General features: G+C 43.1%; 2 protein-coding genes and 1 long non-coding RNA gene across 3 annotated transcripts in view; 2 read left to right on the top strand and 1 right to left on the bottom strand.

Moving 5' to 3' along the window:
* The window catches only part of LOC121140359, a 62,506-nt gene extending 49,710 nt beyond the window's left edge, over positions 1–12,796 (bottom strand). Inside the window, exon 1 of the long non-coding RNA XR_005877149.1 lies at positions 12,580–12,796. This is a non-coding gene — a long non-coding RNA (uncharacterized LOC121140359). The remainder of the gene's footprint in view (positions 1–12,579) is intronic.
* Ly75 (lymphocyte antigen 75) overlaps positions 1–27,947 on the top strand; it is a 134,054-nt gene that overhangs the window by 94,318 nt on the left and 11,789 nt on the right. Inside the window, exon 35 of the mRNA XM_040744842.1 lies at positions 21,701–21,811. Within this exon, the coding sequence (XP_040600776.1) occupies positions 21,701–21,811 (111 nt within the window). The remainder of the gene's footprint in view (positions 1–21,700; positions 21,812–27,947) is intronic.
* Positions 4,301–27,947, top strand: part of Cd302 (CD302 molecule) — a 35,436-nt gene continuing 11,789 nt past the window's right edge. Inside the window, exons 1-2 of the mRNA XM_040745428.1 lie at positions 4,301–4,677; positions 21,701–21,811. Of these exons, the coding sequence (XP_040601362.1) occupies positions 4,332–4,677; positions 21,701–21,811 (457 nt within the window). The 5' untranslated portion in view covers positions 4,301–4,331. The remainder of the gene's footprint in view (positions 4,678–21,700; positions 21,812–27,947) is intronic.

Genomic DNA, 27,947 nt, shown 5'->3' with positions numbered 1-27,947 from the left:
GGCCAAGGAACGTAGCGTCAAGTTGGTGGTTAAGAAACAACAGGGAGAACGGCCAGCACTAGGAGAACATAGCAATTGGGAAACCATTGGTGATCCTAAGCAATGGAAATCCAGCAGCAGAATGGAGCCAGAGTCCAGAGGAAGTGAGCGGAAAAGAAGGAATCGGGAAGTGGGAAGGGGAGAGTTTGAGAAATACGGTGGGATGTATTCTGAGGGTATATTCTGAGGAAGTTGTTTAAGAAATCTGGTGGAGAAGGCTGGTCCATGGCAGGTTTGAGGATTTCCTTCCTCCCTTCTTTCCTTCCTTCCTTCCTTGTCTTCCTTCCTCCTTTCCTGTCTTCCTTCCTTCCTTCCTGTCTTCCTTCCTTCCTCCCTTCCTACTCTCTTCCCTCCCTTCCTTCCTCCCTTCTTTCATTCCCAAAACAGATGGAATATATTATTTTTGTGGCAATGAGGACAGAATTCAGATGTATTGCCGCTAACCTACCACTCCCAGCCCTTGGTTTGTTTGGGCAGGATATCACTGCGGGCCAAAGCTGGTCTCAAACTCCTTTTCCTCCTGTTTCCTGAGTGCTCAAATTACAGACATGCATTACCATGGCAGGTCCACAGGTTTAGAAAACAGAAGGAGGGAAAAACGGAACTGTTGATGATACAGAGGAGACAGAGGAGTCATCAATGGGAGACAATTTTGGAGAAGATGGGACAAGAGGGGGTGGTTCTCAACTTGCAGAAAGAGGAAGTTGGCTTGCCTGAGATGAGGAAGCATGTCTTCTGCTCTGAGGCTACAAGGGAAGTGCTGCAGAGAAGCATTTGAAGATGTCTGTCTCTAGCTGATAGCTGACGGCCTCCATGTTCTTGTTCAGCAGAATGTACCATGTTCTTATGAGAAAGCAGACAAAGATTTAACTTAAAGATAGCAATAAAAAATTGACATGTACAATGAAAGGGATGGGAGAAGACAATGACCAAGGTAAAAAGAAAAGGATTACAGAAGGGTCACATGGGACCCAGATGCACTGGTAACGACATCTGTTGGAAGAATGGACTTTCTCTTGCGGTCCTTAGTTATTTAGATATACCTGGGGGCTGGGGGAGAAACTGGAGACAAAAGAGGCTCAGTCTGAGAGCTGGCTGGGTGGTGCAGCCAATAAAAGGGTTAGAGGCTGCCAGGAATGAAAGGGAGAAACGAAAGGCTGTGGAAAATAAATAGAATGAGACCAGAGAGGAGATATGATTAGAGAGGAAGATGCCGAGTGATGAGTTTCAGTGGACGCTACGTTCTCTCCCAAACAGGCAACAGATAATCAGGTCCAAGTCTTAGCAGGAAAAGAGAGGCAGTGTGTAGCAGAGTTGCCTAAGGGAAGAACCGCCTTTTTTTTTTTTTTTTTTTTTTTTTTTTTGGTTTTCGAGACAGGGTTTCTCTGTATTGTTTTGGAGACTGTCCTGGAACTAGTTCTGTAGACCAGGCTGGCCTCGAACTCACGGAGATCCGCCTGTCTCTACCTCCCAAGTGCTGGGATTAAAGGCGTGCGCCACCAACGCCCGGCTCACGCCTTTCTTTAGTTCAAATGATAGAACAAACACCCCACTGAAGTAAGTCACAGCTTAAATAAAACCAATTCATTAGATTGTCCGTTCTATTCTGTATCTAAGATATCTTTGAAAATTAGTTGAACATAAACTGATCCACATGCATAAAAACACTTTGGGGCCCCAAGGTGGCAGTGAAGAGAACTTAATTGTGTGATTCCATAGAACTGTTGCATAGTTAGTGGGCAAAAGAGCCCAAAATCAAAGTGTTCCCATATTTAAACACAGAATAGTTTTGGAAAGATTTGCTCTCAGTTTGAGTTTGGTGCATGAACCCATTATTGACAATTTACAAAGACTGAAAATAATGAGCAAAGTCTAGGCTCGTGGGCAAAGAGCCTGGAGTGCTATGGATAAAGACTGGCCCACACTGTCTCTAGCTCTTCATGATGTCCCCAACAGGTCCTTTTGGTGACATGCTTTCTGTATGCATTCCCACCAGCAGTGAGCTGCTACTCCCCATAGGTATGTGGTAACATTTAATTTTTACCTTAATTGACAATCCTCTAGTGACATGTTTTCATAAGCTTGTTCTCTATACGCTCATCTCCTTGAGGGAGAAATCTCCTCCAACTTTGCCTATTTTTCAGTTGGGTTGCTTGGTTTTCTCTGTTTTGAGTTTGACTTGATTTTATATATCAATGACATGAGGGCCCAAGGGGCCTTGCTTGGTTATAGTGTTCGAGAAGCCAGCTGGATTGTTATAGTTATATACCCTCCCCTCTCTCTCCACCCAAGTTGTAGTTTTCTCATCTCACACCCCACCACCATCAAGAACAATTAGATTGAGGCCTTCCCTAGATTGTGGATGAGCTACTAGGGGGGTCACATCACTAAGGAAAATGGACTCCCCCTTTCTCAGTTCCATCAAATGCTAATAGCTCTTTATCTAATGGTAGGATTTTGTGCCCACCCAGTCCCTCTAGGCTGGAATTTTATTTATTATTATAATTATTATTATTATTATTGGGTTTTGTTTTGGTTTTTTTTTTTTTTTTTTTTTTTTGGTTTTTTCGAGACAAGGTTTCTCTGTATTGTTTTGGAAGCTGTCCTGGAACTCGAACTGTAGACCAGGCTGGCCTAGAACTCACAGAGATCCGCCTGCCTCTGCCTCCTGAGTGCTGGTATTAAAGGCATGAGCCACTAATGCCTGGCCCTCTAGGGTGGAATTTTGTCTGGCTTGAGGTTCCACAGCTCTTAGGCATGCTGTCACAGTCTCTGTGAATTTATATGTGTATTTGCCCTGCTGTGTCTGGAGAACAGTGTTTCCTTGATGTTATCCACAACCTCTGGCTGTTGGGATCTTTCTGACCCTTCTACACCAAAGATCCCTGGGTAATGGGGGGAGGGGTGTGATATGCAAGTCCCCACTTAAGGCTAAGTACTCTACAGTTCTTATATTCTGTACATTGACCAGTGGTGGGTCTCTGTAAACTGCCATCTACTGTAAGAAGCTTCTCTGATGAGGGTTGAGAGATACATTCATCTATGGGCAAAGCCATAAGTCACTAGGAATTACTTTAATCATTTAACAGAATAAGAATACTTGTGTTCTCTCTTAAGGTCTACAACCCATTTAGCCACGAGTTCTTGGCACAGTGCCAGGAATATGTTCCATCTTATGAAATGAGCTTTATGTAAATTGGCTGGTTACTTTTGTAATATTCATGCCACTTTCACAGCAATAGGCATATTTTGCTAGGCACATCATTGCTGTAACTTGCAGGGTTCGCATCTGGATGAGATAGAGGTACTTGAGGTACGCATTACTGCTCCTCCTGCAGTGTGTATTACAAGCACCTCCCAGCACTTGCTGCTAGGTTAGTACCACCTGGATTTCTCCAAGTTATGTGACTCTGTTACGTGGTATTTCAGCAACAGGGGCTTTCAGACAAGTTCTGAAGATAGCCAATACTATTGGCAATAACCTGTAATTCTTGGGGCCCTATGGAACCCCACTGGCAACAACTCAAGAAGCAGCCCATTCCTGGTATGGGGTTTTTTTATTTGCTAGGTTGAGATGTTTGTCCTTTTTCCCTCTTGTAAGGTAATTCCATTAAACCCTCTCTCTCTCTCTCTCTCTCTCTCTCTCTCTCTCTCTCTCTCTCTCTCTCTCTCTCCCTCCTTTTTACCCTCTCTTCTAGAGTAATTCTCCAACCCCATAGTCCTTCCTTCAACTTGCCCTATCTCCCATTCCGATTAAACCCTTCCTGTTGCATTATTCTGCTTTACTCTTGATAGTGCAATTAGTGATGGAGACATTTTTTCAAAGAGACATAGTCCACTGGGAGGAGCTTGTGAAAAGGGAAGGTTCTGGCTGCCGATCACTTAACTCAAATGACCAAAGTCCATCACACCTTGTCCCTTCTGTGGGACTCTTGCCAAAATGGCACAAACTGAATTCTACCAAGAAGAAACACCAGACAAGCCCAAATTGAAGGACTTTCCTCAAAGTGACCATAACTCTGTCAGGGTTTTTGTGTGTGTGTGTGTGTGTGTGTGTGTGTGTGTGTGTGTGTGTGTGTGTGTGTGTGTGTGTGTGTGTGTTGAAAGACAAAGAGTAGCAGAGGATAGTCCTCGACAAAAGACACTAAGGAGACATCACCTATGACCCATAAGTGTAACGCTTATTCCTGGACTGGGCCCTAGAACAGAGATAATTGTCAAATGCCACAGTGTCAACAGTGCTCCACCAATGGTCGTTTCCGGTTCTGATCACTGCCCCGCTGTTATGTAAGATGCTAACATTTAGAGAAGCTGGGCAAAGGGTTACAGGAATTTTATCTTGCAACATTTTAGAAAGTCTGAGATTATTCAATCCAAATGAAAAGTTTGTTTTCAAAAGAGAGAAGTTGGAATGTGCAGCGAGCCAGCCGCTTGGGGCTCTCTGGCCGTCCCAGCTGTGCAACCCTGGGCTCCACTCCCCCGCCTCGAGTGGGAGGCGTCGAGGCGTCGCGGCAGAGCTCGGAGCTCCGCACTCCCGACAAGCGCCGCCCCCGGTCCGCTCTCAGCGCCGAGCAGTCATGCCCCAGGCAGCGCTGTCCACGCTCCTGCTGCTGAGCCTCGCCACTGCCACCATCGCGGGTAAGCCGCCCCTGCCGCGCCCCCGAGGGTGCAGACTCCCTGCTCCCACCCTTGGCCAGTGTCTCACTGCCCCTCATGCTCTGCGCTCAGACTATCCTGCACCCATCCCTCTGTCTGGGTGGCTTCCGAGGGCCAGACCGGGTTAAAAAGACCAAGGCCAAGTACCTTCCACCCGCTTCCAGGCTTCAATCGTGTCTGCATCGTCAGCTCCGATCCCCAAGACAGCTGGCTAGCTGGAGGGCAGAGGAATTTAGAGTCCCTCGATGGGTGGCAGCAGGGAAGAGATCAGGCCTGGGGGCGGAAGGAGGTAGGAAATGGGCCCTGTCCCTTGGCTGGTGGTCAAGTTGTTAAAACAGGAAAAGAGTTCAGCCGAGTAACGCCCCCGCATCAAGAGAGATAAAAGGTCAGGATTGAAACCCACTAAAAAACTGATTTAGAGAAACCTTTGGTTGGCTGGTATACTAGTGACATCTGAAAAAATTAGACATAATTAGTTACTTGCAAAATGACTCCTGAGGAAGACAGACAATTCCACCAAACATGTGTTTTTCTTTAAACAAGCTTATGTGGAGGCATATCGAAAACATGTTAATGGAGAAACTCTGGGGGAGGTTCTTCCCAAAAAAACACTACCAGTCGACCATTTCCAAGAATGAAAGAGCAAAATAAACAAAAACTAAGTGAATACTTGTGTGGGCTTCAGTCACAGGATTATGCAAGAGATTTTGGCCTCCTGGATTTCACTGCATTTTAAATAAATTTCTATATGAAACATTTTAAAGGCCCTGGGTGTTGGAGACCTAGCTTAGTGAGCAGCTCAGAGCTTGCAGAACTCTTTCCCCGGGCTCCCGTAGAGCAGCACTTAGAATCAGTTAGACCATCTGCTGTCTATCTGAGGAGCAGAAGCAAGATGTGCAGTTTCACACCATTTGGATTGCGTACATCAATTCTGTCTAAGGCTGGGCTAGAGTTTCTGTGAGGTCTCAACTAATTTTGAGTCCTCTTTAGACTCCCCCTAGTTAAATCTGAGTCCTGTGAACTCCCCTCCTAGCTCACTCTCTACAGGTCCAGGGTATTAAAAAATACCTTTTTTTTCCCTCCCACCAGTGAGATGGTACAGTGGGTAAATACGATTGTTTTGCAAGCCTGGTGACCTGAATTCATTCAATCCCTGAAACCATGTAAATGTAGGAGAATAAAAGCTCCATGAAGTTATTCTCTGACCTCGGAAGGGACACTGTACCCATACACATACATCACACACACACACACACACACACACACACACAAACACACACACACACACACAGCTAGCAAATTAAAAAAAAAGAAGAAAAATACATCCGCAGCCAATCTGGAAAAACAATGAGTTTCTAGACTTTGGTATCACCTGTGGAGTTGTCCGGTGTCTGGTCTAGGCAAATAGGCTTGCCGAGAGCTTTAGGTACAGTCCGTGTTGAGTAAATTCACTCTGCTCCTCTGCCTTTCTCAGCCAGGCAACTTTAAAGATTAATGTACAATCGAGCAGGAGCACTTCACTCACTAGTTAACCAGCTTCTCTGCACTTGGGTAAAATGGAAACGATGCACTTTGTAGTGAGAACTCCATCTCATACCTATTACAGGCCCTTGAAATCCTGGTCTCCGTCCCTTTCTCTTGCTCTGCTCATAAGACACATGAAAGGTAATTGCGTCCACAGAAAGCATCCTAAGAGCTCCACTCTGTTGGCTGTTTATAGCTTCTGAGCACATTTACGTTCATGATGGAGAGAGCTTACCAAGGCTGAGGATTAGCTGATGGCCAGCCCTCAACACGAAAGGAACCTCAACAGTCCAGCATAAAGCCTGAGCTTAATGCTGAAGTGGAAATCATTCTCATTTTCTCCACCACTTTGGAGAATATTAGTGAAAGTGAGCTTGTTGGTTTCAGTTATTAGCTCTGAATTCACAATGGGTAACAAATATGGTCTAAATTGGAAGGTTCCATGGCAGACCTTGAAGGAGCTTCTGTGGTTTGGGTTTGTTCCGTTCGTTTTGTGAATGCTGCTGCGGGTCTAAGCACTGGTCCTCAAGCTTGTACAGCCAGTTCTTCACCCACTCCCCAGACCCAGAGCCTCTCTGTACCTGTGCATGTGCACACAGGAATGTGCCCGTGACTACTGTGCATGCGCACACAGGGATGTGCCCGTGACTACTGTGCATGCGCACACAGGAATGTGCCCGTGACTACTGTGCATGCGCACACAGGGATGCGCCCGTGACTACTGTGCATGCGCACACAGGGATGCGCCCGTGACTACTGCGTCAGTAACTTCCATGAGTGACACAGGAGGAGAGAATATAAGTCCTCATTCTGTGCTCACCATGTGAGTCAGAAGGAAGGCCTCTGATTTTGGGTGGCTGCTGCCTACAAGCAATGGTTTGGGTGCCCCCTCCTTCGTTTGAGTGCCCTCATCTTCTGTCTAATGCTGTGGCTGTCACACTTTTGCTCTTCACTGAGTTTCTCCACAATGACCTTGTGGGAACTGCCACCTCTGTTTCTTCTACACAGGCTGCTTACCATGTTGGTGGCATGAGCATTTCTTCCCCTACCATTTAGGTCTGTGTTACTATGACCTTCCCCAAACATCTTCTCTCTTTGTAACAGTGTTTTATCTTCAAAGCTCTTCTGAGTATATGTTACCAGTCTGTATACTTGCCCATCATTCTTTTCCCAGGGAGAAGCTATTTAATAGCAGGAACCTTACTGTCTTGAAGCATTTTATTTTGATGTGTCCTTAAGTTTTATTTTATAGTACGATGATGAAAAACTGGATGATTAAAAAAAAGTAGAGGTGCATTGTGGTTTCTTTTCAATCATATCACTTCTGCCTGAACTTATAACTGAATTCAAAATGTGTACAACCCGAAAATCCATAGAAGCCACTTTTTCTCAACATTAGAGGTGGAGCAGTTCTAGTTCAGAGGAAATTATCTCAGATGAGATGTAAGAATATTTTTATTGGGACTGGAGAGATGGCTCAGAGGTTAAGAGCACTGACGGCTCTTCTAGAGGATTGGGGTTCAATTCCCGGCACCCACATGACAGCTCACAACTGTGACTCCAGTTCCAAAGGACCGGACATCCATGGCAAAACACCAGTGCACAAAAAATAAAAATAAGTTTAAAAAAACCAAAAAAGATTTATTTTAAAGGATAATGTTTTTATAAATTTTAATTTTCCCAACAAAAAGATGAATTCATAAATAGTTATTATTTTAGGATTTCTTTCCTTATTGAGAAGACTTTGGAAATTTGCTGCTGTGTTAAAAATAAGTGTTTCATTCTGCATGGCTGTGTAAGCACATAGAGCAAACCCAGGTATCTGACAGTGTTTTATGGCTGAAAACTCCTATGGATGGTTTTCAGTATGATGCTTCACAAATCCATCCAGATAACAGGATCTGGGGTTGGCTAAAAATGAGGTCAATAAAGAACAATTTTGCATTATCCATGTCAGATACGTGCTTGTTTTCATGGGATATTTTAGATTTTTGAGGAGAAACCAAAAGACTATATCTATAAAAAATGGACCAGTGGTGCCCAATGAGAAAGGTAAAGATGACACACCTCTTCTCTGGATAAATGTCATGCAGTCCTTTGAGGATGGGCATGATGGGCAAAGGCTATAGTTAATTGAACATTTGGGGGCCAGCCGCTCTCTCCAGGATTCACACACATGTAATAAGCAGCCGCCCCCACCCTCTTGCTTTGCCAAAGTTGGCCTACGGAAGGTGAGTGAGAGCTATTGAGAGAGCAGAGAGTGTCAAATGACTTGGTAATACAAAACTCACTGTGAAGGTAACTTTTCATTCCTTTAGCACCTTTAGGTAAGTGATCTATCTAGGCACTTTTGGAGCTAAGTGCAGCTTTTAACTTTTTCATGAGACTACTAAATTTCTATATTAAATTAACAGAATTATGAAATTGTCAAATTATTAAATCCCTAAAAGTTCATTATAAATAGCAATGTGCCTGTCTGAATTGTTGTGAAGAAGTAAGAGCTATAGAAAGTAACTTTGGCCTTTAATCCCAGCACTCGGGAGGCAGAGGCAGGCAGATCTCTGTGAGTTCAAGGCCGGGCTGGTTCGACAGCCTGGTGGTGGTGCATGCCTTCAATCCCAGCACTTGGGAGGCCGAGGCAGGCAGATTTCTGTGAGTTCCAGACCAGCCTGATCTACAAGAGCTAGTTCCAGGACAGCCTCCAAAGCCACAGAGAGACCCCGTCTTGAAACCTATCCCCCCCAAAAAGAAACTTTGCAGGCATCCCTATGGGCAGTTTTTAATTATAATAGACTTACAATCACAGCACTAGCAATGGAAGGTGACATAGGCTAGCTTCCCATGCCTGAGGTGTGTGACCTCATCAGCTGTCCTCAAGGGAGAGTCAACCTCTTTGTAATACTGTCTCTAAGCCAAGCTAGGTCTTGAATGTGTCTAAAGCTGGGATACACACTCAGCATTCAAGGAGGGGTTGCCTTCTTAATTAACTAGAGGGACAGCTAATGCTGAAATGAGCACAAGGAGAGCTGACTTCAGTCTCTGGTCTTCAGCTCTTAGAAGTATCTGTGAGTGACAGCCTCAGAGATGTTTCCGAAGCTTCTTATCATTTGGTGTTTCCTCCTGTGTAGCTCACTCCCACTCTGAACAGAGCTGACCAATTGGATTGCGGTGGCCAGGTTTATGTATCAAATTGAGTACACTATGAACAGATGCCTAAATAGCTGATAAAACACTATTTCAGGATTGGATTAGCATTTGAGGATTTCACCACTGAACCACTAAACCCTGAGATGAGCATCTATGTCTGTAATGTGTAGCAAGTTAATTTTTTGTGGGGGGCATCACCAGCTCCCAAATGAATCGCACACAGAAGCTTATGCTTATGCTTAGTTATGAATGCCCGGCCTTAGCTTGGCTTGCTGCTAGCCAGGGTTTCTTAAATGAACCTCTATGACTTTTATCTCTCTTACTTTCCTTCTTCCTCCGTGGCTGTCTGGGTGGCCCCTGGTGTCCTCCCTCCTCTCCTCGGTCTCTTGCTCTCGGTCCTCGTTTCTTTTTATACTCGTTGCCTGCCAGCCCTGCCTAGCCTCGCTCCTGCCTCGCTATTGACCACTCAGCTCTCTATGAGGACCACCAGGTGTTCAGCTTCACAGAGTTAAAGAAATGCAACATAAACAAAAGTCACACACCTTAAAATAATATTCCCCAACAGTAAGGCTTCGTGAAGGTCATTTCCCCGTCAGCCTGGGCTGGCAGCCTCCTGTCCTTTGAGATGGAACAGTTAGGCTAAGGAAGCTCAAATTCTTTTCCTGTCCTCACTAAGGCAGCCCCACCCACTTCTGTCTTGAACTTGCTGTGGGCACACCTGGTTCCCAGGCCTTCTGCATTACAGCTTTTCACTTCTGCCTTGCACCATGAATCACTAACTCTTGGGAAGCCATCTGCTTTATTAGTTGCTTCTCTCATTGCTGGGACCTAACACCTAACAAGAATAACTTAGTGGAGGAAGGATTTTAGCTCACAGTTTGAGAGTAGAATCCATTATGTGGCAGGAATTTGTGATAACAGAAATGTGAGGTTGCTGCCTCTCTCATCTCAGCAGACCAGAAAACAGAGAAAAGACAGAAGGGCCTGGTTATAACCCTCCAGCCTCAAACCACTTCTCCCAGCAAGGTACCACCTTCCAAAAATTCCACAACTGTCCAAAACAGAACCACCTGGGAACTGAGCCTTGAAACACATATGCTCAATCCAGGACATTCATACTGAGCTTCCATGAGCTTGTGGCCATCTCATAATGCAGAGCGCATGCAGCCCAACTTCTAGCATCCTCATAGAATCAATATTCCCAATGCTGTCATAAAGATAAACTCTTCGCTGTGAGTCCCAGTAACACAGGAAAACAAACGTCTATGTTTTTAGTATACAGTGACACAGAATATTTCTCATTCCTAAATGGAAAGTAGCAAGGAAATACTGGACCAAAGCAAGAATGAAACCCAGCAAGGTAAATGCCAAACCTGCAGCTCCATGTCTGGAAGCTGGAACTCCAATATCATGGCATCATCTGGGCTCCAGCAGGCGTCAGCAGCTTTGGTTGGTAAATGTCCCGGCATCTCCAATATTCTAAGACAGCTAGTGCAACCCAGGCTTCACCTTCATAGCTATATACACAGGTCCAAGCTCTGTGCATGGACTCTGACCATGTCCCACAATGCCTGGCTCTGTTAGCTTCCTGAAACATTGTCACAATCCTCCATGAACCTCCTGTGCTTGCGTCTTGTGTGTCTACAAAAACAGCACCATATAGACAATGGCAAGTTCTACCGACAACCTCACCCTCATGTACCACAATCTACAGTAGCCTTTCTGTATCTCTATGTCTGAATATAACAGAGCACTTCTCTAGAGAGTTTAGCTGCCCAGAATGTGTTTTTGTTCAGGAATACTGTTTCAAGTGAAAGTTAAAGGGGGTCTGCATTGTTATAGCCTGGTGTTCTCAAGGGGTAGAGTCTTGTTTTTAGAGCATCTATCCTTCTGGCTCCATGAAGTGTGTATGGGAAAAGGGCTCTTTGATAACACTGATCTCATTAGCAATTACTGATACTAGAGCCACATCTGCCTTAACCCCAACTTCTGTCCACCCCCTTTTCAATACCAAACTGCACATCTTTCATACCTTTGGGTTTCGCTTCCTGCTCACTCTCACTGGAGCAGTTATCAGTATGGCCACGCATAACCTGAATGCCATGCAATCTTGAGATTTTCCCTACCGAACAAATCAGTCCTCTGCTTTTTAATTTCTCCTGATTCAAGTTTTTAGGATGGGGGCAAAATGAAACCAGTTTCTTTGCAAGACTATATAACACTTTTGGTCTCTGAAACCACATTATCATCATCATCCTTCATCATCCTGTCTGGACTTCCTTCATCATCTTCCCTTCCTGCCTGTACTTCCTTCATCATCCTTCCTTCCTGTCTGTACTTCCTTCATCATCCTTCCTTCCTGTCTGTACTTCCTTCATCATCCTTCCTTCCTGTCTGTACTTCCTTCATCATCCTTCCTTCCTGTCTGTACTTCCTTCATCATCCTTCCTTCCTGTCTGTACTTCCTTCATCATCCTTCCTTACTCCCATGTTCTAGGATTTCTCTAGCTTCTAGCTCCAAATTCTTCCACTTTTCCTCCTAAAATAAACCCTAAGAAATATGATCAGGTTTCTCCCAGCAGCAACTATGACCCCAATTCTCATTTTGTGTAATAGTTACTGTTCTCACTGCTCTGACCAAACACCTGATCAGACAAGCTAGGGGAGAATTTGTTTGGTGCACAATTAGAGAGTTTAGTCCAGCGTGGAAGGAAAGACATGATTGTAAGGATAGCTCATGACTGTGGTGGCAGGAGTGTATGGACAGTTGTTCATTTCTCTGGGCCAGAAAAACAAAGAGAGGACAAGGAAGGAAAGATCCACACAAAACAATTCCACTTGCTTTGTTAAATGATGAAACACATGAGTCCATAGGGGCCATTTCACATTCAAATAAAGACATGTAGGGATCCTTGACACGTCTGTGACGAGAAACTGAGGTCTCCAGTCCACACCAACCCACCGTTCATAGGAATGTGCCTTCTCAGGACCAATAGTCCAGCTGTAGTTGAGTGTTCAGATGACTGCTGCCTTGGCCAACACATTGATTGTATCTGCATGGGAAAACCCCAGCCAAACAACCCAAGCAAGCTGCTGTCCCCAGTTCTTAACCAGAGACACCAGATGAGATTCTGTTTCTTGCTTTAAGCTGATCATTTGTTACACAGTACTACCTTAGATGGTTAGTATCAATTTGACAGAATCTAGAATTACCTGAGACATGGGCCTCTGGGGATAATCTCCATTGCATTAATTGAGGGAGGAAGATTCACACCTGTCTGTCGTGGGTGGTTCTGTTGCTTCCCACTGGGACTGTGTAAGTGAAGAAAGGGTTAAGAAGTAGCATGCACTGATGGCTTTGCCTTCTGACTGTGAATGCGATGTGACAGCTAGCTCGTTGCTCCATGCTCCTTCAGCCTTGACTAACCCATCATGACGAACTACACTTTTGAACTGGAAATAGATCCGTGGTGATATGTTGTTTATGATCTAATAAAGCTTCCCTGGGAATCAGAATGCAGAGCTAGCCCCAGCCGTAGAAGCTGGGCAGTGGTGGCACACAACTTTAATCCCAGGACTCAGGAGACAGAGGCAGATGAGTCTCTGTGAGTTCAAGGCCACCCAGGGCTACATGAGAGTGAATCAGTCTAAAAGTGAGAGGTATATAAGGAAGAAGCAAAGAGTCTCATGTGAGATTCTGTTTCTAGTCACAGGGAATATAGGATCTCCCCAGCCTGGGCAGAGGTAAGAGCTACTGACTGACTGCTTTGCTTTTCTAATCTTCAGCTTGAACCCCAAATTTGTCCCTGGGTTTTTATTACTTGTGTTACAGAGACCCCTTCTGCCTTAGGTTAATTCTGTCAGAGTAATTTTGTCAGGACAGGAAACTACAAGACCTCATCTGTTATTTTGCTTCTGCTGTTTTTGTCAGTCCCCACTAAATTACATGTTGTAAGAAGACCTGGTCCTCCCTTCCCTTTGGTTCACTGGGGAATTCCCAAGCGCCTAGATAGGCACTGATTTACAAATAAAAGAAGCTGGAGCAGAGGCCAGCATAAATAACATACCAGAAATCTGCTGGAATCACACTTTTCTCGACAACCTAGTTTGCTTGCCCAGAGCCAGGCACCGCCTCACTCCTGCTGGTGCTTTTCTGAGTTGTGTTCCAGACAGCACAGTACTGATGATATGATTAGGTTTAAGACTGAATCTCTTAAGTCTTGCAATTAATGATAAAGCTGGGGAATACGCAACTACAATATAAAACAATCCTGAATTTGCTCAAGACTTCACATGGTAACATAGTCTCTTGTGAATGAGAATAGCTAGCTAGCTATGGCTCCTTGATTGACACAGGCTTTTTATGTAGCCCTGGCAGGCTAGGACTCACCAGACCTCTCGCATCTTGTGTGCTCTTACCTCTTAATACTGCTAAAGCAACAATAAAATTTCAAAAGATTTCAGCATGAGTTTTGGGGGAAGGCATTAGAACCATACCGTCCTCCAATTCAGCTCTTCCTAGAGTGAACCATGCAGTACAGGGAACCATGCAGAGAAGGCTCGGAGAGACATTGCTTGCTATTGCCATTAGCCTCTGAACAAGAGGCTATCTACACATTCACCCGTGAAACAATGGATAGATGCACACATTATATAACAATGATAAATAATAACCCACAATTACAATCTACAAAACAAGTGACTCATAAAAGTAGTGTTTATCAAAAGAAGGCAGACACAGGAGTTCATTGTGCCTGGTTTCATCACTGTAAAGTCCAAAACAAGCAAAGCTGACCAATGGTGTTCTGAGTTAGGGAAATGATTCCATTTTGAGAAGGGGTGGTAACCAAAGGAGGGTAATGTTCTGTTTCTTCATTTTGCTGATGATTGTGTGGGTGTGTTCTGTTTTTGAAAATCTACCAAGCTGCACAGTTATGGCTTGTACTTTTTTGTGTATGTTGTGTTTGATGACAAGTTTACTTTTTAAAAAGTATACTAGTAAGGTATCAGTACTGGCAGTAAGGGTGACTTAGTTCAATTTGGAGATATAAGAAACTATGGAGTTTCAGAAAGGGGCAGATGAACTCAAGGCAAAGCATTTGAAGAACATGGAAATGAATGGGTATACGAAGGTGAAGAAGAGGGCCTATTCACTCAGCCAGGTATTTTAAATCCTTGCTGTAGGGCCCTATGCATCAAGAGTGACCGTGGTTGATAAAAGCTACGCATCTTGAGACTCTTGTCTCATTCATGTTAGACATTGTACTATATGGTTGGCACACCTTATCTCATGTTAGCAACAATAATCCAACTGTCTTAGTTTGGGTTTCCATTGCTGTGAAGAGACACCATGGCAACTCTTTCAAAGGGAGAATGTTTAACTGGGGATGGCTTACAGTTCAGAGGTTTAGTCATTATCTTCATGTTGGGAAGCGTGGTGTCGCTCAGGCAGAGGTGCTGAAGAGATAGCTGAGAGTTCTACCCAGATCCAAAGGCAACAGGAAGAGAGAGAGAGACCCTGGTCCTAGCGGGAGCATCCGAGACCTCAAAACCCAACCCCAGTGACACACTACCTCCCATAAGACCATACCTACTCCAACAAAGCCACAGATCCTAAGAGTGCCATAGTGCTTCTCCCTAATGGCCTATGGGGGGCACTTATATTCAAACCACTATACCAACCAAGAAGACCTCTATCCCTTTTATCCTCCAGAAAACACAGGAAACAAGATAAGCAGTCCAAGATGAAATTCTTTCTGTTCTGATGTCTAATGCTTGCTCTGTCTGCTCTTTTGCATCGTCAATGGATGGTAGAGTAGGAGAGAAAGATGTGTGTGGTAAAACTGCGAGTGAGAGCTGGAATAAACTCCAGTGCTGATATCTTAAAGAAGGCTGTCGCACCTGCTGTGCGGCCTGCATCCGAGAATGTAGCGAGGTGGTCGGGATAGATGACACAGAGACCGGTCGGTTGCTTTAAGAAAACTTTATCTTCCCAAGTCAGCTTAGGAGGAGACCCCAGTCCGCTTAGCAGAGCTCTCAGGAGAAGATCTCAGGAGAAGTCTCTGGCGAAATCTCTGGAGAAGTCTCTCCAAGAAAAAAGAGTTTCCCTTTTTAAGGACTTTTGCCATCCATTTACATACCATTCTTTCCACTTCTCACCCTCCTGGCTGGTGGTTTAATCTCTGGCCCCAGAATCGGGGAGACACCACAGGGGGCAGGGACAGGAAGAGGCATCTAGCCATAGGGGGTGTGACAGTCATGGTATTTCAGTGAGCCAGCCCTTATCTGAGCCCTATCAAGCTTTAAAGCACTGAATTGTTTTCAGTAAACATTACATAGATGCCTGCTCCCAGGCCGAAGGGGAAGTGGGTTTCTGCTCAAGGTCTGGTGTCCCCACAATTCACCCCTTTTTATTTTTAAATGAGGCACTCCTGTCTTAGGTCAAGTAGGGTCACCCTCCCTGGCCCGTCTTTGGGGGACCTTGAACCCCTGTTAGGTGGGAGTGGGTCTTCCCCACAGGTTGCCCGTCTTTGAAGTAGCCCCACCCTTAAAATCATTTGTAATAAGGCTTTATGGCTATCGGGATTGCCATGGGCTAAGGCACTTTGAACTCAGCATGAAGCCAGAATGCCTACTGCCACTGTTACCATTCCTAGGACCCCCACTGACATAGCACCTCTCTGTCACCTGCCCATCCCCCGATCTGGGCCATAGCATTCTACCACCAGCCTTTCTTTGCTACAAGGGTGATTTATAGTTACAATTTGAAGGTCAAAACAGTGATAAAGTTTACAATTATTTTAAGATCTACTTAGGAAAGCATTAGAGAGTGCACTTGCACAGATACATTAGGTACAATCATTGATGTTACACATGTAGCATTATAAAAAATAGGAACAAGAGGCTTGTTGCACTATTTACAGAGTACCAATTCCTGTGGTGATGTAGTCTGTCGATTTAATGTCAGTAGTATCAGCCGAACATGCAACCCGAGTCAAAGTCTTTTTGTCGCACCAGGACAAACCATATTTCTCCAGAAAAACACATTGTGATTCCAAAAACAGGAACTACCGAGTCTGATATTTCAAGTGACCATGTCCTGTTCAAATACTGAAAAGAGGCTTTTGTCATTCATCACAGTCCATACCAATGTCCAAATGTTTTAAATGGGTCTTTTTTCCCCCAAAGGGAAAAGCTGGCAAAATGAATTCTGTTGTTTTAAGGTGTATCAAAGGCTAGCTGCTAATCTTCCAGTTTTGTTGGCTTTGGGATGAAAACTCACGGGTCCAGGAGGTTGATGTAGCAAGCCTGATGAGACACTGGAAATCTCGAACTGACTGTTTTATTTCTTTCTCGGGCTGTAGATTTGATGACATCAAGGGTCAGGAGCACTGATTTAGGAGATCTCGAACTGGCTTGAGCAGGCTCCCACGGTCTCAGGTCCAGTTTTTTCTGCTCCATGCATCTCACCAGATGTTGTGACCGCTACTGAAGCTTTATTCTTTTCCTGTAAGAAAACACAAACATGCCCTCGACCCCAAATTAGGGTCTTCTCTACTGTCTAGTGTATGGATGTTTCCATTTGGCCTGAGTAATAGTTATTTAACTTTTATTATGTCAGAATCTGTCTGAAGCAGATTCCTCACTGGCATTTATATTTTATAAATATTTAAATGAGGAGTGGATTATTTAATGAATCATGTGGAGACTGGGGACATTACTCCCTTTTATTTTTAAATTTTGTTTGAACTGTTGAAGTTGGACCATAACAGTAGAAGGATTTGTCTACCCTCCTTAGTCAACTATCTAGGTGAATTGGGATCACTATTTAAAGTATAGTAGATGTCCTTTAAAAGGGACATAACCATTAAGTACCTTTGAGAATCATTTAAGGATTGTAAACTATACTATGTCCCAAATAGTCCTTTTTTTTTTTTTTTTTCTAACCTGTAGCTCTCACTAGCTGACAAGGCCTCATTTGCATCTGAGCTGACAAGGCCTAATTTGCATCTACACAGACACCTTTGGGGGTGGGGGCCTGCCAAAGCGGCAGGACAGTTCCCTGAAAAAACCTCTCTCTCTCTCTCTCTCTCTCTCTCTCTCTCTCTCTCTCTCTCTCTCTCTCTCTCTGACTGGCTCTGAGGGCTTAACTTGAATTTTTTGTTAAAATATTAACCGACTGACTGGATGTTTCTTTTGGCTATATCTAAATCGATTTAGGTAGTTTTTAACTGTTTGAAGGGATTTAAGTATCCCTTTAATCATATCCAAGGCAATTAGAACAGTTGCTTTTGTCAACATTCATGCATTTACATTTCACACTTCATACATACTGACGTGGCCACGTCCATACACACAGACCATGCATACATATCTCTCCTTGCCTAGGTTATGATTAGTTTGTTGAACTGAAACTTCTTTAACAGAACAACTCCAGTCAATCTTTTAATTAAAACTAAAGGTTGAAAAAGTCCTGTATGTCCCTCGTCATTTCTTCATTAGAGAAGTTTTGAGCTACACTCAGGGGCTACAGCCATACCCACTCCTTGTAATTCTGTAGATGCAAAGTGGAAAGGCCAGGCTTTTGCCAAAAGTTTTTAGAGATGACTCACAAAATTCAATAACCTACCCTATATAAATGTAACCAAACATTTTTATTTTATATACCTTTGTCTTTTACTGAATACTAATACCTCATTTATTAACTTTACCATTTTTTTTTTACCCATCTTTAATCTATCCTCCCATTGAGGATGATTCTCCAATCCACCCTCCAACTGAGGGCAACTTCTTATCTTAGGTTCCCTTGACCTTTGTTAGGTGAGGGCCTAGACATTTAATCTAATCCACCCTTCAACTGAGGGTGATCTCTTAGGTTCCCTTTTTTTTCCTGACCTTTTTCAGGCAAGGGCCTAGAGATTTAATCCAATACCCCCTCCAACTGAGGGCAATCTCTCAGGGTCCCCTTACTTTCCTGACCTTTGTCAGGCGAAGGCCTGGAGATTTCATCCGGTACCCCTAGCTTGGTACCCCCTTTTTAATACATACTTACTTACAGCCTTACTTGTTGGCCAGTCTTTTAAATCTCTCAGTTTTCCTTTACTTTCCTGACCTCAGTGGATCAGGTGAAAGACTGGAGATTTCTTATTTTACCCTCCTTTTTTTTTTTTTTTTTTTTTTTTTTTGACTGGGTTTCTCTCTATCCTTTTGGAGGCTGTCCTGGAACTTGCTCTATATACAAGGATGGCCTCCATCCTACCTACCTCTGTCTCTCGAGTGTTGGGATTAAAGGCATATGCCACCAACACCCGACTCTAAAGATCATAGTGAACATCCTTCCAATCTGGGACATTTAAGTCTCCCCCCCAGTAATGAACCATGGACTCGCACGTTCAATCCATTTTAAAAAGCCTTCCAAGGTTTTAGACTTTACTGTAGTCCCATGTCCTTCAAGTAACTTTTTAACTTGATACTGTAATTCGAGCTTCCCAGAACTATTCCCCATGGTTTCTTTTCTTTTTTCCCCAATCTGTCCCTGGCCAGAAAAAGAAACGAACCCGCTCACTTACCTCGCTTTCATGATCTCGGTGGGATCCTCCAATTGTCGCACCTGCTGTGCGGCCTGCATCCGAGAATGTAGTGAGGTGGTCGGGATAGATGACACAGAGACCGGTCGGTTGCTTTAAGAAAACTTTATCTTCCCAAGTCAGTTTAGGAGGAGACCCCAGTCCGCTTAGCAGAGCTCTCAGGAGAAGATCTCAGGAGAAGTCTCTGGCGAAATCTCTGGAGAAGTCTCTCCAAGAAAAAAGAGTTTCCCTTTTTAAGGACTTTTGCCATCCATTTACATACCATTCTTTTCTCCTGGCTGGTGGTCTAATCTCTGGCCCCAGAATCGGGGAGACACCACAGGAAAACAGGAAGAGGCATCTAGCCGTAGGAGGTGTGAAAGGCATGGTATTTCAGTGAGCAAGCCCTTATCTCAGCCCTATGAAGAGCTTTAAAGCACTGAATTGTTTTCAGTAAACATTACACAGATGCCTGCTCCCAGGCCGAAGGGGAAGTGGGTTTCTGCTCAAGGTCTGGTGTCCCCACAGAGGCGATACAGAAAAAGCGTCTGGCTCTACCAGGATGAAAAAATAAGGAAAGTGGTTCATGGCCTGGAAGTAGATTTAAAGACATAAACGTCTTTCTTTTTTAAACGGCCAGATATCCGTAGGTGTAGAGGCATAGGGTGAAGCAGAGGTGTCTCAGTGCTGCTTTGCAGGAAGAGAAGGCTCCTGGCTGCTCCAGCACAGTCTTCCACTAAGTGCCTTGTCTCCAGGCCCCCTCAGCTCTCCTCCTGCACATATCTGTTGTCTCCAGTCCCTCAATCTTTCTGGATGATAATCTTAGGCTCATGCCCCAGGTTGTCACAGTGTGTAATGCAAATGTTTATAAAACAGTAGAAAAGGGACTGGTGAGATGGCTCAGTGGGTAAAGAAATGTGCCAGCCACTGGGCCTAAAAACCCAGTTTTGATACCCTGGACCTATATGGAAGGAGAAAACGGACTCCTACAGGCTGTCCTGTGACCTCCACATTGTGGCATACATGGATTTGTGCACGTGTGTTTGAACACACCACACACACACACACACACACACACACACACACACACACACACACTGATAGGAAATGTAGTTAATTAAAAAAAAAAAGATATCCAGGCGTGGTAACGCACCTTTAGTTGCAGCACTCAAGAGGCAGAGGCAGGCAGATCTCCAAGGCCAAGCTAGTCTACAGAGTGACTTCTAAGACATCCAGGGCCTGTCTCAAGAAACAAAAACAAATAAACAAAAGCAATAGGAAGGAAAGCAAAACTACCCTATATAAAATTAATTGAATCTTAGGATACTTCCTCGACCTAGTATATTTTGGATGGTTTCACTATTAAAAGTGGCAACATGCAACTCACACTTGGGATGACTTTAAGTGAAATAGTCATTAATTTGTCCTAGCTGACATATGATTGGTCTGAATTAATGGATTAATCCAATGTGAGTATGATATGACTATCCGTCTTGCTACTCTGTCATCCTATGGTACTTCCTTTGGCTACATGGTAGCTAATGTAGTATATCCAACAGGAAAAAAGAAATAGGGTATGAGAAGCATTGTCCTTTCTTGACTGACTTCTGCTCATCCCTCATCCACCAGAAAACTGGGAAATAATCTATTTTTGTGGCAGTGTACTCTGTGCGGTCAGAGGACAAGGTTAAGTACCAGGGGCAACTTACATCATAGTTCAAACCCAGTAAAATCAAGATGCTGAATTAATTGAGCTTAGTGTAGCTGATCTTTACAGGAGTGCCTGCTTCTATTCTTCTATAACACATACAGAACTTTAAAGTAAAACTATATAAGTGAGGTATTGCTGGTTTTATGTCAACTTACAGACACAGACAAGCTTACTATCTATCTTTTGTTCTTTTGTCCACTAAAATTAATAAATTCCCTTCTGTTCCTCCTGTTTGTTTCAGTGAAATCAAGTTCTTACGGGGTTATTTTTGCATACAATGCTAAATAATGATCTTCTGGGTCCTAAGCTTAAAAGTTTTATATCTTCATAATGAACACAAGAAACCAAGGTAGAGATAAAGGTGTTCTTCCTAAATAGCAGGAGCAGAAAAGCTAAAGTTAAGCTTCATAGACTCATAGGATCTCTATTGATAAGATGCTGAATTAAGAACATACAGGGCTTGAATAAACATAGCTTAGTGGGAGAGCACATGGCTAAGTATATGCAAAGCCCTAAGTCCAAATCCTAGCCCCCATCACACACACACACACACACACACACACACACACACACACACGGGAAGAAAAAGAAAACATGAACATCAGTCTTGTTTGCTTGTGCAATATTAAAGTTTGCCTGAATATTCATAATCTAGATACTGTTTTCTGTTCTTGCAAAGTAGAATATGAACAAAAGGATTTTGCAGAACTCTTAAGACTTCTAAAATTATTGTATATGACATAGATAGTCTTCAGAGAGAAGCTTTAATTTCTAACTAGTTGGTTTCCTTCATAGCCGGTTGGTCTGGAGATGGCGCTTAATTTTGCATGTTTGAATTTCTAAACAACCAACATACTTGTAACTGCACCGTGAGGTCAGAAGGGAATCATTGGCACTTTTTTTCTATATGTAAAATGGAGAAAAATTAATTCCTTTTACATTGGTTGATTTCTTATTTTAACAAGGGAAATGACTTGTGTCTATGTGTGGACTTTTAATATTCAATATCCTTAGCATCAGAAACTCATAATAATATTATTTTTCTTTTCCCAAATAGACTGTCCTTCATCCACCTGGGTTCAGTTCCAAGGCAGCTGTTACACTTTTCTTCAAGTAACCATCAACGTGGAAACCATAGAAGATGTCCGAAATCAGTGTATTGACCATGGTAAGGAACTTTAAAAATAGTTGTGGTCCTAGTATCTTTTAACTGAATTCCTAGAATTGATGTGCAGACAGTGGAATTGGCCATACATTTTCTCCCTGGTTGGAAGACAGTTGTTGGACAACACTGCTCACATTGGAGTGACAGGACCATAACCGCATCACTATCTAGTCAGTATGTGTGGTGTCAGTGCCCCATGAAAGACACTGTGGTTCTCAGTCTTCCCAATGCTCCCACCCTTTAATACAGATGTTGTCAACCCACATCCACGTGTCATTTGCAACATCTGTTGTGGGTGATGATTGCTTTCAACATACCTTTTTTCAACTGTGATATTAGAGTTAACCATGCTTGCTCTCTCTCTCTCTCTCTCTCTCTCTCTCTCTCTCTCTCTCTCTCTCTCTCTCTCTCTGTCTCTCTCTCTCTCTCTCACACACACACACACACACACACACACACACACACACACACACACACACACACACACACACACACACTTTTCTGACCCGGGACATGGAAGGCAGAGATGGGGGAAAATTTTTAAAATCACAGATATCCCTTCAACTTAGCTTGTAAAAGTTGATGACACAGAGAGTCCCAGGCATAATAAGATTGATTGTACTTTTTAAATTATTTATTTACTTTGTGTATTAATATTTTGCCTGCATGTGTGCACCACACGTGTGCCTGGTGTCTGAGGAGGTCAGAAGTGAGCGTCAGAAACTGGAGATACATATGGTTTATAAGCTACCACATGGGTGCTGGAATTGAACCCCAATCCTCTACAAGAGCAACAAGTGCTCTAACCCATGAGCCTTATTCCTAGCCCCTATATTGTCTTCTTAAGTGAATGTTAAATTTTTAAAAAATCCAGGCATTGGTGTCGACCACCTTTAATCCCAGAATGCTGGAGGCAGAGGTAGGTGGATCTCTGTGAGTTCCAGGCCAACCTGGTCTACAAAGCTACACAGAGAAATCCTGTCTCAAAAAAAAAAAAGTTAAACAAGCTGAGTACATGTAAACAGACTGAGTACATGGTTTTAAATGACCTCAAAGCATGTGATGAACTTGGTTACAAGACTGGGTAAAAGTTCAGTTAGTGAAAGCAAAACTACAAAATGTATTTTCCAGAAAATTCATCATCCCCACAGTATACCGTGCCTGGCATGGTGCATACGCACTTTGTATTTCCGTGGCTTTACCTATCATAACAAACCTATTGATCCATATATTTCTTCTTATTTATCAAAATTAAACTCAGTTGTTTATTGAAAATCACACAGATTGATAATAACGGAAGCCAAGATTCGACCTAGGTCTGGTACGCGTGTTTGCACAGGAGGGCTCATTTGTCCTTGCTGCCTCTGCCTCCATCTCTCTCTGTCAGGACTGCCCTCCCTTACCCAGGATCTGATGTGACAGTCTTCAAAGGCAACTGCCAGCAATATGTTCCTTCCTGATCAGTCACTTACACCTTAAAATCTCTTTGCCCTGCCCATGATTCTGGGTTGGTCTTTGTGACTTGCTTGGTAAATTAAATGCAACTCCTGTGATGTTCTGGGACACCTGAGATGTAGACCTTAGGAAGACTAGTAAATTTTCGGAAGCCAAGAGAAGAAATTGCTCCAGGGAAGATGGAGTAATTAGCTGTGTCAATGCTGCTACCAGCTCGGCAAGGTGGGAGTCAAGAACTCATCTTTGGGTGCACGAATGTGGATGTCATTTGTGATTTACACAGAAATCTCTCTGCACCTCAGAACAAATTCCTAACTGAAATAGATTGAAGAAAGAAAAAAAAGCAGGAAGAAAGGTTGGAAAAACGCATATAGGTAATTCATCTCTCAGTGAAAACTCCAAGGACATGAGGGCTGCAGCTGCAGAAAGAAGAACAATGATGCCCAGCAAGAATGAGTCTTATGGCGGCAGAAATAGCATCAGCTTGTCTTAATCCTATAGTTCAGTTCTTAACGTTCACCTACAATTTACTCACAATGTCAACTCACTGTAAAAACAAAACAAAAAAGCATGGGATTCCTAAAAGCAACGTTAATGCTTTTTACGTGTCTTGGCAAATTACCTTCTTTGTATTCCAATTTCATAATGTGCTACAAATTGGGATATTTTATAGAACAGCAAACAAAAGTCCACAAACCTCATAGCTGGCTCGATTGGTCACGTGTGTGAGTGTGAGCAAACGCCGCAGTGAGTCTCTGGTGTGGGTCCTCGCCTTCATCTTTTTCCACGGGGTCTCTTGTTATCCACTGCTTCATATGCCAGGCTGACTGGCCGGTGAGCTTCTGGAGGACTCTGTCTCCGGCTCCTAACTTATCCTAGGAGTGCTGTGGCAACGTTAGGGCGTTCTGGGGATGTTTGTGGGGCAAGCACTTCACCCACTGAATCATCTCCTCAGCCCTGTGGTTCATGGTTAGCAAGTAAGTTGAGACAGGTTCTCACTATTCACACACCAGGTGTCCCCCTGCCCTGTAGCAGGGACTATAGAGATGTACCACAGATGTTATATAATGCACATGTAAAACAAGATATAAAATACGTTATAAACGTGTAACAATAGCTGAAAATATAATACATGCTTCTCATAGACAATAGGTAGGATGCTGTGGTGATTTTCGTTATGCACATTGCCCAGGATGGCCTGATCCTCCTGTTTCTGCCTCTTGAGATCTGGGATTACAGGTGCATGCCAAGAGTGCCTAGACACACTGTACATAATCACATTTCTGCTCGAAAAGTTCATAGCTGTTAACTAGTGTTGACATGATGGCTTTTGGGAGGGGGGAGACACAATTTCTAGTATGCCTATATGGGTTTATTTCAAGGCAACTGGGTGGAAGAGCAATTTTCTTAGGAGTTTTTAAAATGAGTTTTCCTTGAAAACCATCCTCAGTCTCTACATCTGTTTTCGAACAAGGTCATTCCACATAGCCTATATGTAAAGTCCAGGCTGGCCTCCCAGTCCCCTCTTACTAATGACTCTCCTGCCATTGCTTCCCAGGTGTTGGGGTTACAGATGTGTACAACTGTGTCTGATAGCTTCATCTTTCTCGGAATTTACAGTAGTTAAATTTAGACATAAACATATATTTCAATAGCATTTACTATATTGGAGGCTACAAGCCATGAAAAAATACACGATCCTGTATTAGCTCACTGTCAAGCCTATTTTCCCCCTCTTATTGAAAAATACATTTATATTTGCCAGATAAGCAATTGCTTATTGTACACAAGCAAAACTGACCCCTGACTGGCTTCCTCTATTACTCAAATGCATTTCTTGAACAAATTAGGTAAAATTGAATTTAAAACACTGAACAGTTTTGTAGCCTGATTCCTATTACTTGTTTTGAACTCTTTGTTGGGCTTCTTGTGGAGCAACAAACCTATTTGGGAATTTTTAAATTTGTCTTGTATATATGATGTCTTTTTCTGCTCTAAAAGTGTATTCATTTCAGGGCTAGAGATGTAGTACAAGATTTTAGGTTAAACATAAAGTCTTATTGATTTGTTTGTTTTAAAGCTCCTTGTACATTTCTAATAACCCCATGTATTTCTTTAATAATCTCATTTATTTCCACCCTACAAATTCCCATGTAATAGGTGAATCAGAAAGATAAAAATATTAGTATTCTTACTCTGGGCCACAGTGGTGTTTGTTTACCATGCTAATTTGGGGAAAAAATGCTGTCACACAAAAGTCCTATCTTAAACCCGTTATTGGGGCTTATAGGAAGTAAGTAACATTTACTTTTGAAGGGGCCATAGAGAGCTATATTTACAGTACTCCCAGGCCTTTGTGCTAATTCACTTTATTTTTGCTAGTATTATTCATTTAGTGAAGCAAGTGAATAGTAAAGATGGGTCAACAGGGAAAGACACTTGCTTGTTCTGCAGGCCTGACAACCAGAACTCTATCCCCAAACTCATGGTTCTCACGGCAGGCACGGTGCTAGCGCAGTAGTTAAGAGCTTACATCTTGATCTATAAGCAAGAGGAAGAGCAAGCCGACTGGGAACAGAATGAGCTTTTGAAACCTCAAAGCCCAACCCCTCTAGAGACACATCTCTTCCAACAAAGCCACATCTCCTAATACTTTCTAATTGAGAACCAGATAGTAAAGATATGGTCCTATGGGGTTCAAACCACCACAGCATCCTACGTATTGTCTATGAGAAACATGTATTATATTTCCAGCTATTGTTACAAATTTATAATGTATTTTATATCTTATATGTGTATTATATAACATTCAAAATGTTCTATCTTGATTAATAAAGGGATAGAAAATATGAAATCAACAGTTTTCATAACTGAAAATTGCCAACGAAGTACTTCACCATGCTGAGAATAGTGTTTCTTTGGCTTTTAGTTAAGCTAGTGAATGAATACATTAGACACTTCTGGTTTTTAGTTGGGATTTTTACACAGCTTGCACTTGAATTCTTTGCTTCTTTACTATTTCTATCAATCCATAGTAATGTTTTAACAAATGTTATAAAAGCAACCTACAAAAAAAGTAGTTTTTTTAATCAGTGCCAGCTGATGATATTAAATGCCATATGTACTTACAATGATTTTATACTAGTACTTAATGGTGAAGTGCAACCAAACTACTACTCTAGGAAAATCCTCAGGAGAACTATTTAACATATGGAGGTGTCTTAGTGAAGAGTTTCGATTACAACAGTGAAAAACAAGTTGGGGAGGAAAGGGTTTATTTGGTTCACACTTCCATATCACTGTTCATTGTCGAAGGAAGTCAGGACAGGAACTCAAGCTGGACAGGAACCTGGAGGCAGAAGCTGATGCCGTGGCAATGGAGAGGTGCCTATTTTTGTTTTCTTTATTTATGTCATAGCACCCAAGACCACTAGTTCAGGGATGGCACTAACTACAATCAGCGGGGCTCTCTGCATTTGACCCCTAATGAAGAAAATGTCTTACAATCAGACCTTATGGAGGCATTCTTTTAAGTGAGGCTCCCTCCTCTCTGATGACTCTAGCTTGTGTCAAGTTGACGTAAAACTAGCCAGTACAAGAGGTATTGCTGATCCCAAAAATGGGAGGCAAAAGACTACCGACCCAAATCATCATGGCCAAATAAATTAATTAAAGCAAGCTTTTTAACTCCTGTGCACAGGCTGCCTCCCCCTAAGGCAGGGTTTGAGAGGTCAGCATTCTGAGGGCTGAGAGGCTCTGTCCCTCCAGCTTTTGCTGCCCTCACACACTTCTCTCCCTTGGGCTGACTCTACTCCCTGTACGCAGCACTCCTTGGCAGACTTCACACAGCTATGGCACCTCCAATATGCTGGGGCCTCCAGTGCAATCCAGGCTTCATTTTCACAGCGTAAAGCAATGACTTCTCAGGGCCTCCAAGCAGGGACTCTCTTGCCACACATTTGTCCTCCAGCTTTTCTTAACCATGGAGGAACTGCAAACCCCTTCTCTTGTGCACCCTCATGACTTAAGACCACACCAAGTTGGTTAGTCTGATTGGGATGGGACCTGGTCCACTCCTTGAATTACATTTGCATAAGCTGTGGTTTGTTGTTGCTCCTCAAGATAAGAAAATCCCTCAGGCCTTTGCTTTCCCAGTTGACGGTTAGCTGGGTAGCATCTCACCCTGAGGGAACCACTCTCTTTACTCCATTTCACATCAGGCCTCTCCTTATCTCTTTCAGGACAATTCTTACTTCCGACTTTACATTTCCTGGTGGTGTTTTGCTCCTCAAACTGTACATTTTGTATTTCTTTATGCCCTGCTTTATCCTCTTCATTGTAGACCTATACAAGAGGGATTACTAATAACAACATGGGAAATCATTCCTGCTGATAAAATTGGTCCAAAACTTTTCTATTTGACCTCTGGCATATCCTTAGAACAAGGATAAAAAGAAGTCACATTCTTTGCCAAAATATCACAAGAATGATCTCCAGCCCAGTTGCTAATATTGTTCACCTCTAAAATCTTTTGAGCTAGACCTCCATAGTCCAAATTGCTCTTAACATTACTGTCTTCCAAGGTCCTACTAGGATGGCCCCTTCAGTTCCTCTTTTAGTGTTCAACTGCTTTCTTAGTTCAAAGTTCCAAAGTCTTCCATATTCTTCCAAAAAAAAACAAAAA

The sequence above is a fragment of the Mesocricetus auratus genome, unplaced genomic scaffold (assembly GCF_017639785.1).
Source record: "Mesocricetus auratus isolate SY011 unplaced genomic scaffold, BCM_Maur_2.0 Super-Scaffold_100004, whole genome shotgun sequence".
NCBI lineage: Eukaryota > Metazoa > Chordata > Mammalia > Rodentia > Cricetidae > Mesocricetus > Mesocricetus auratus.
Note: the sequence above shows the minus strand (reverse complement) of the source record. Positions and strands in the feature narration are given on the sequence as shown.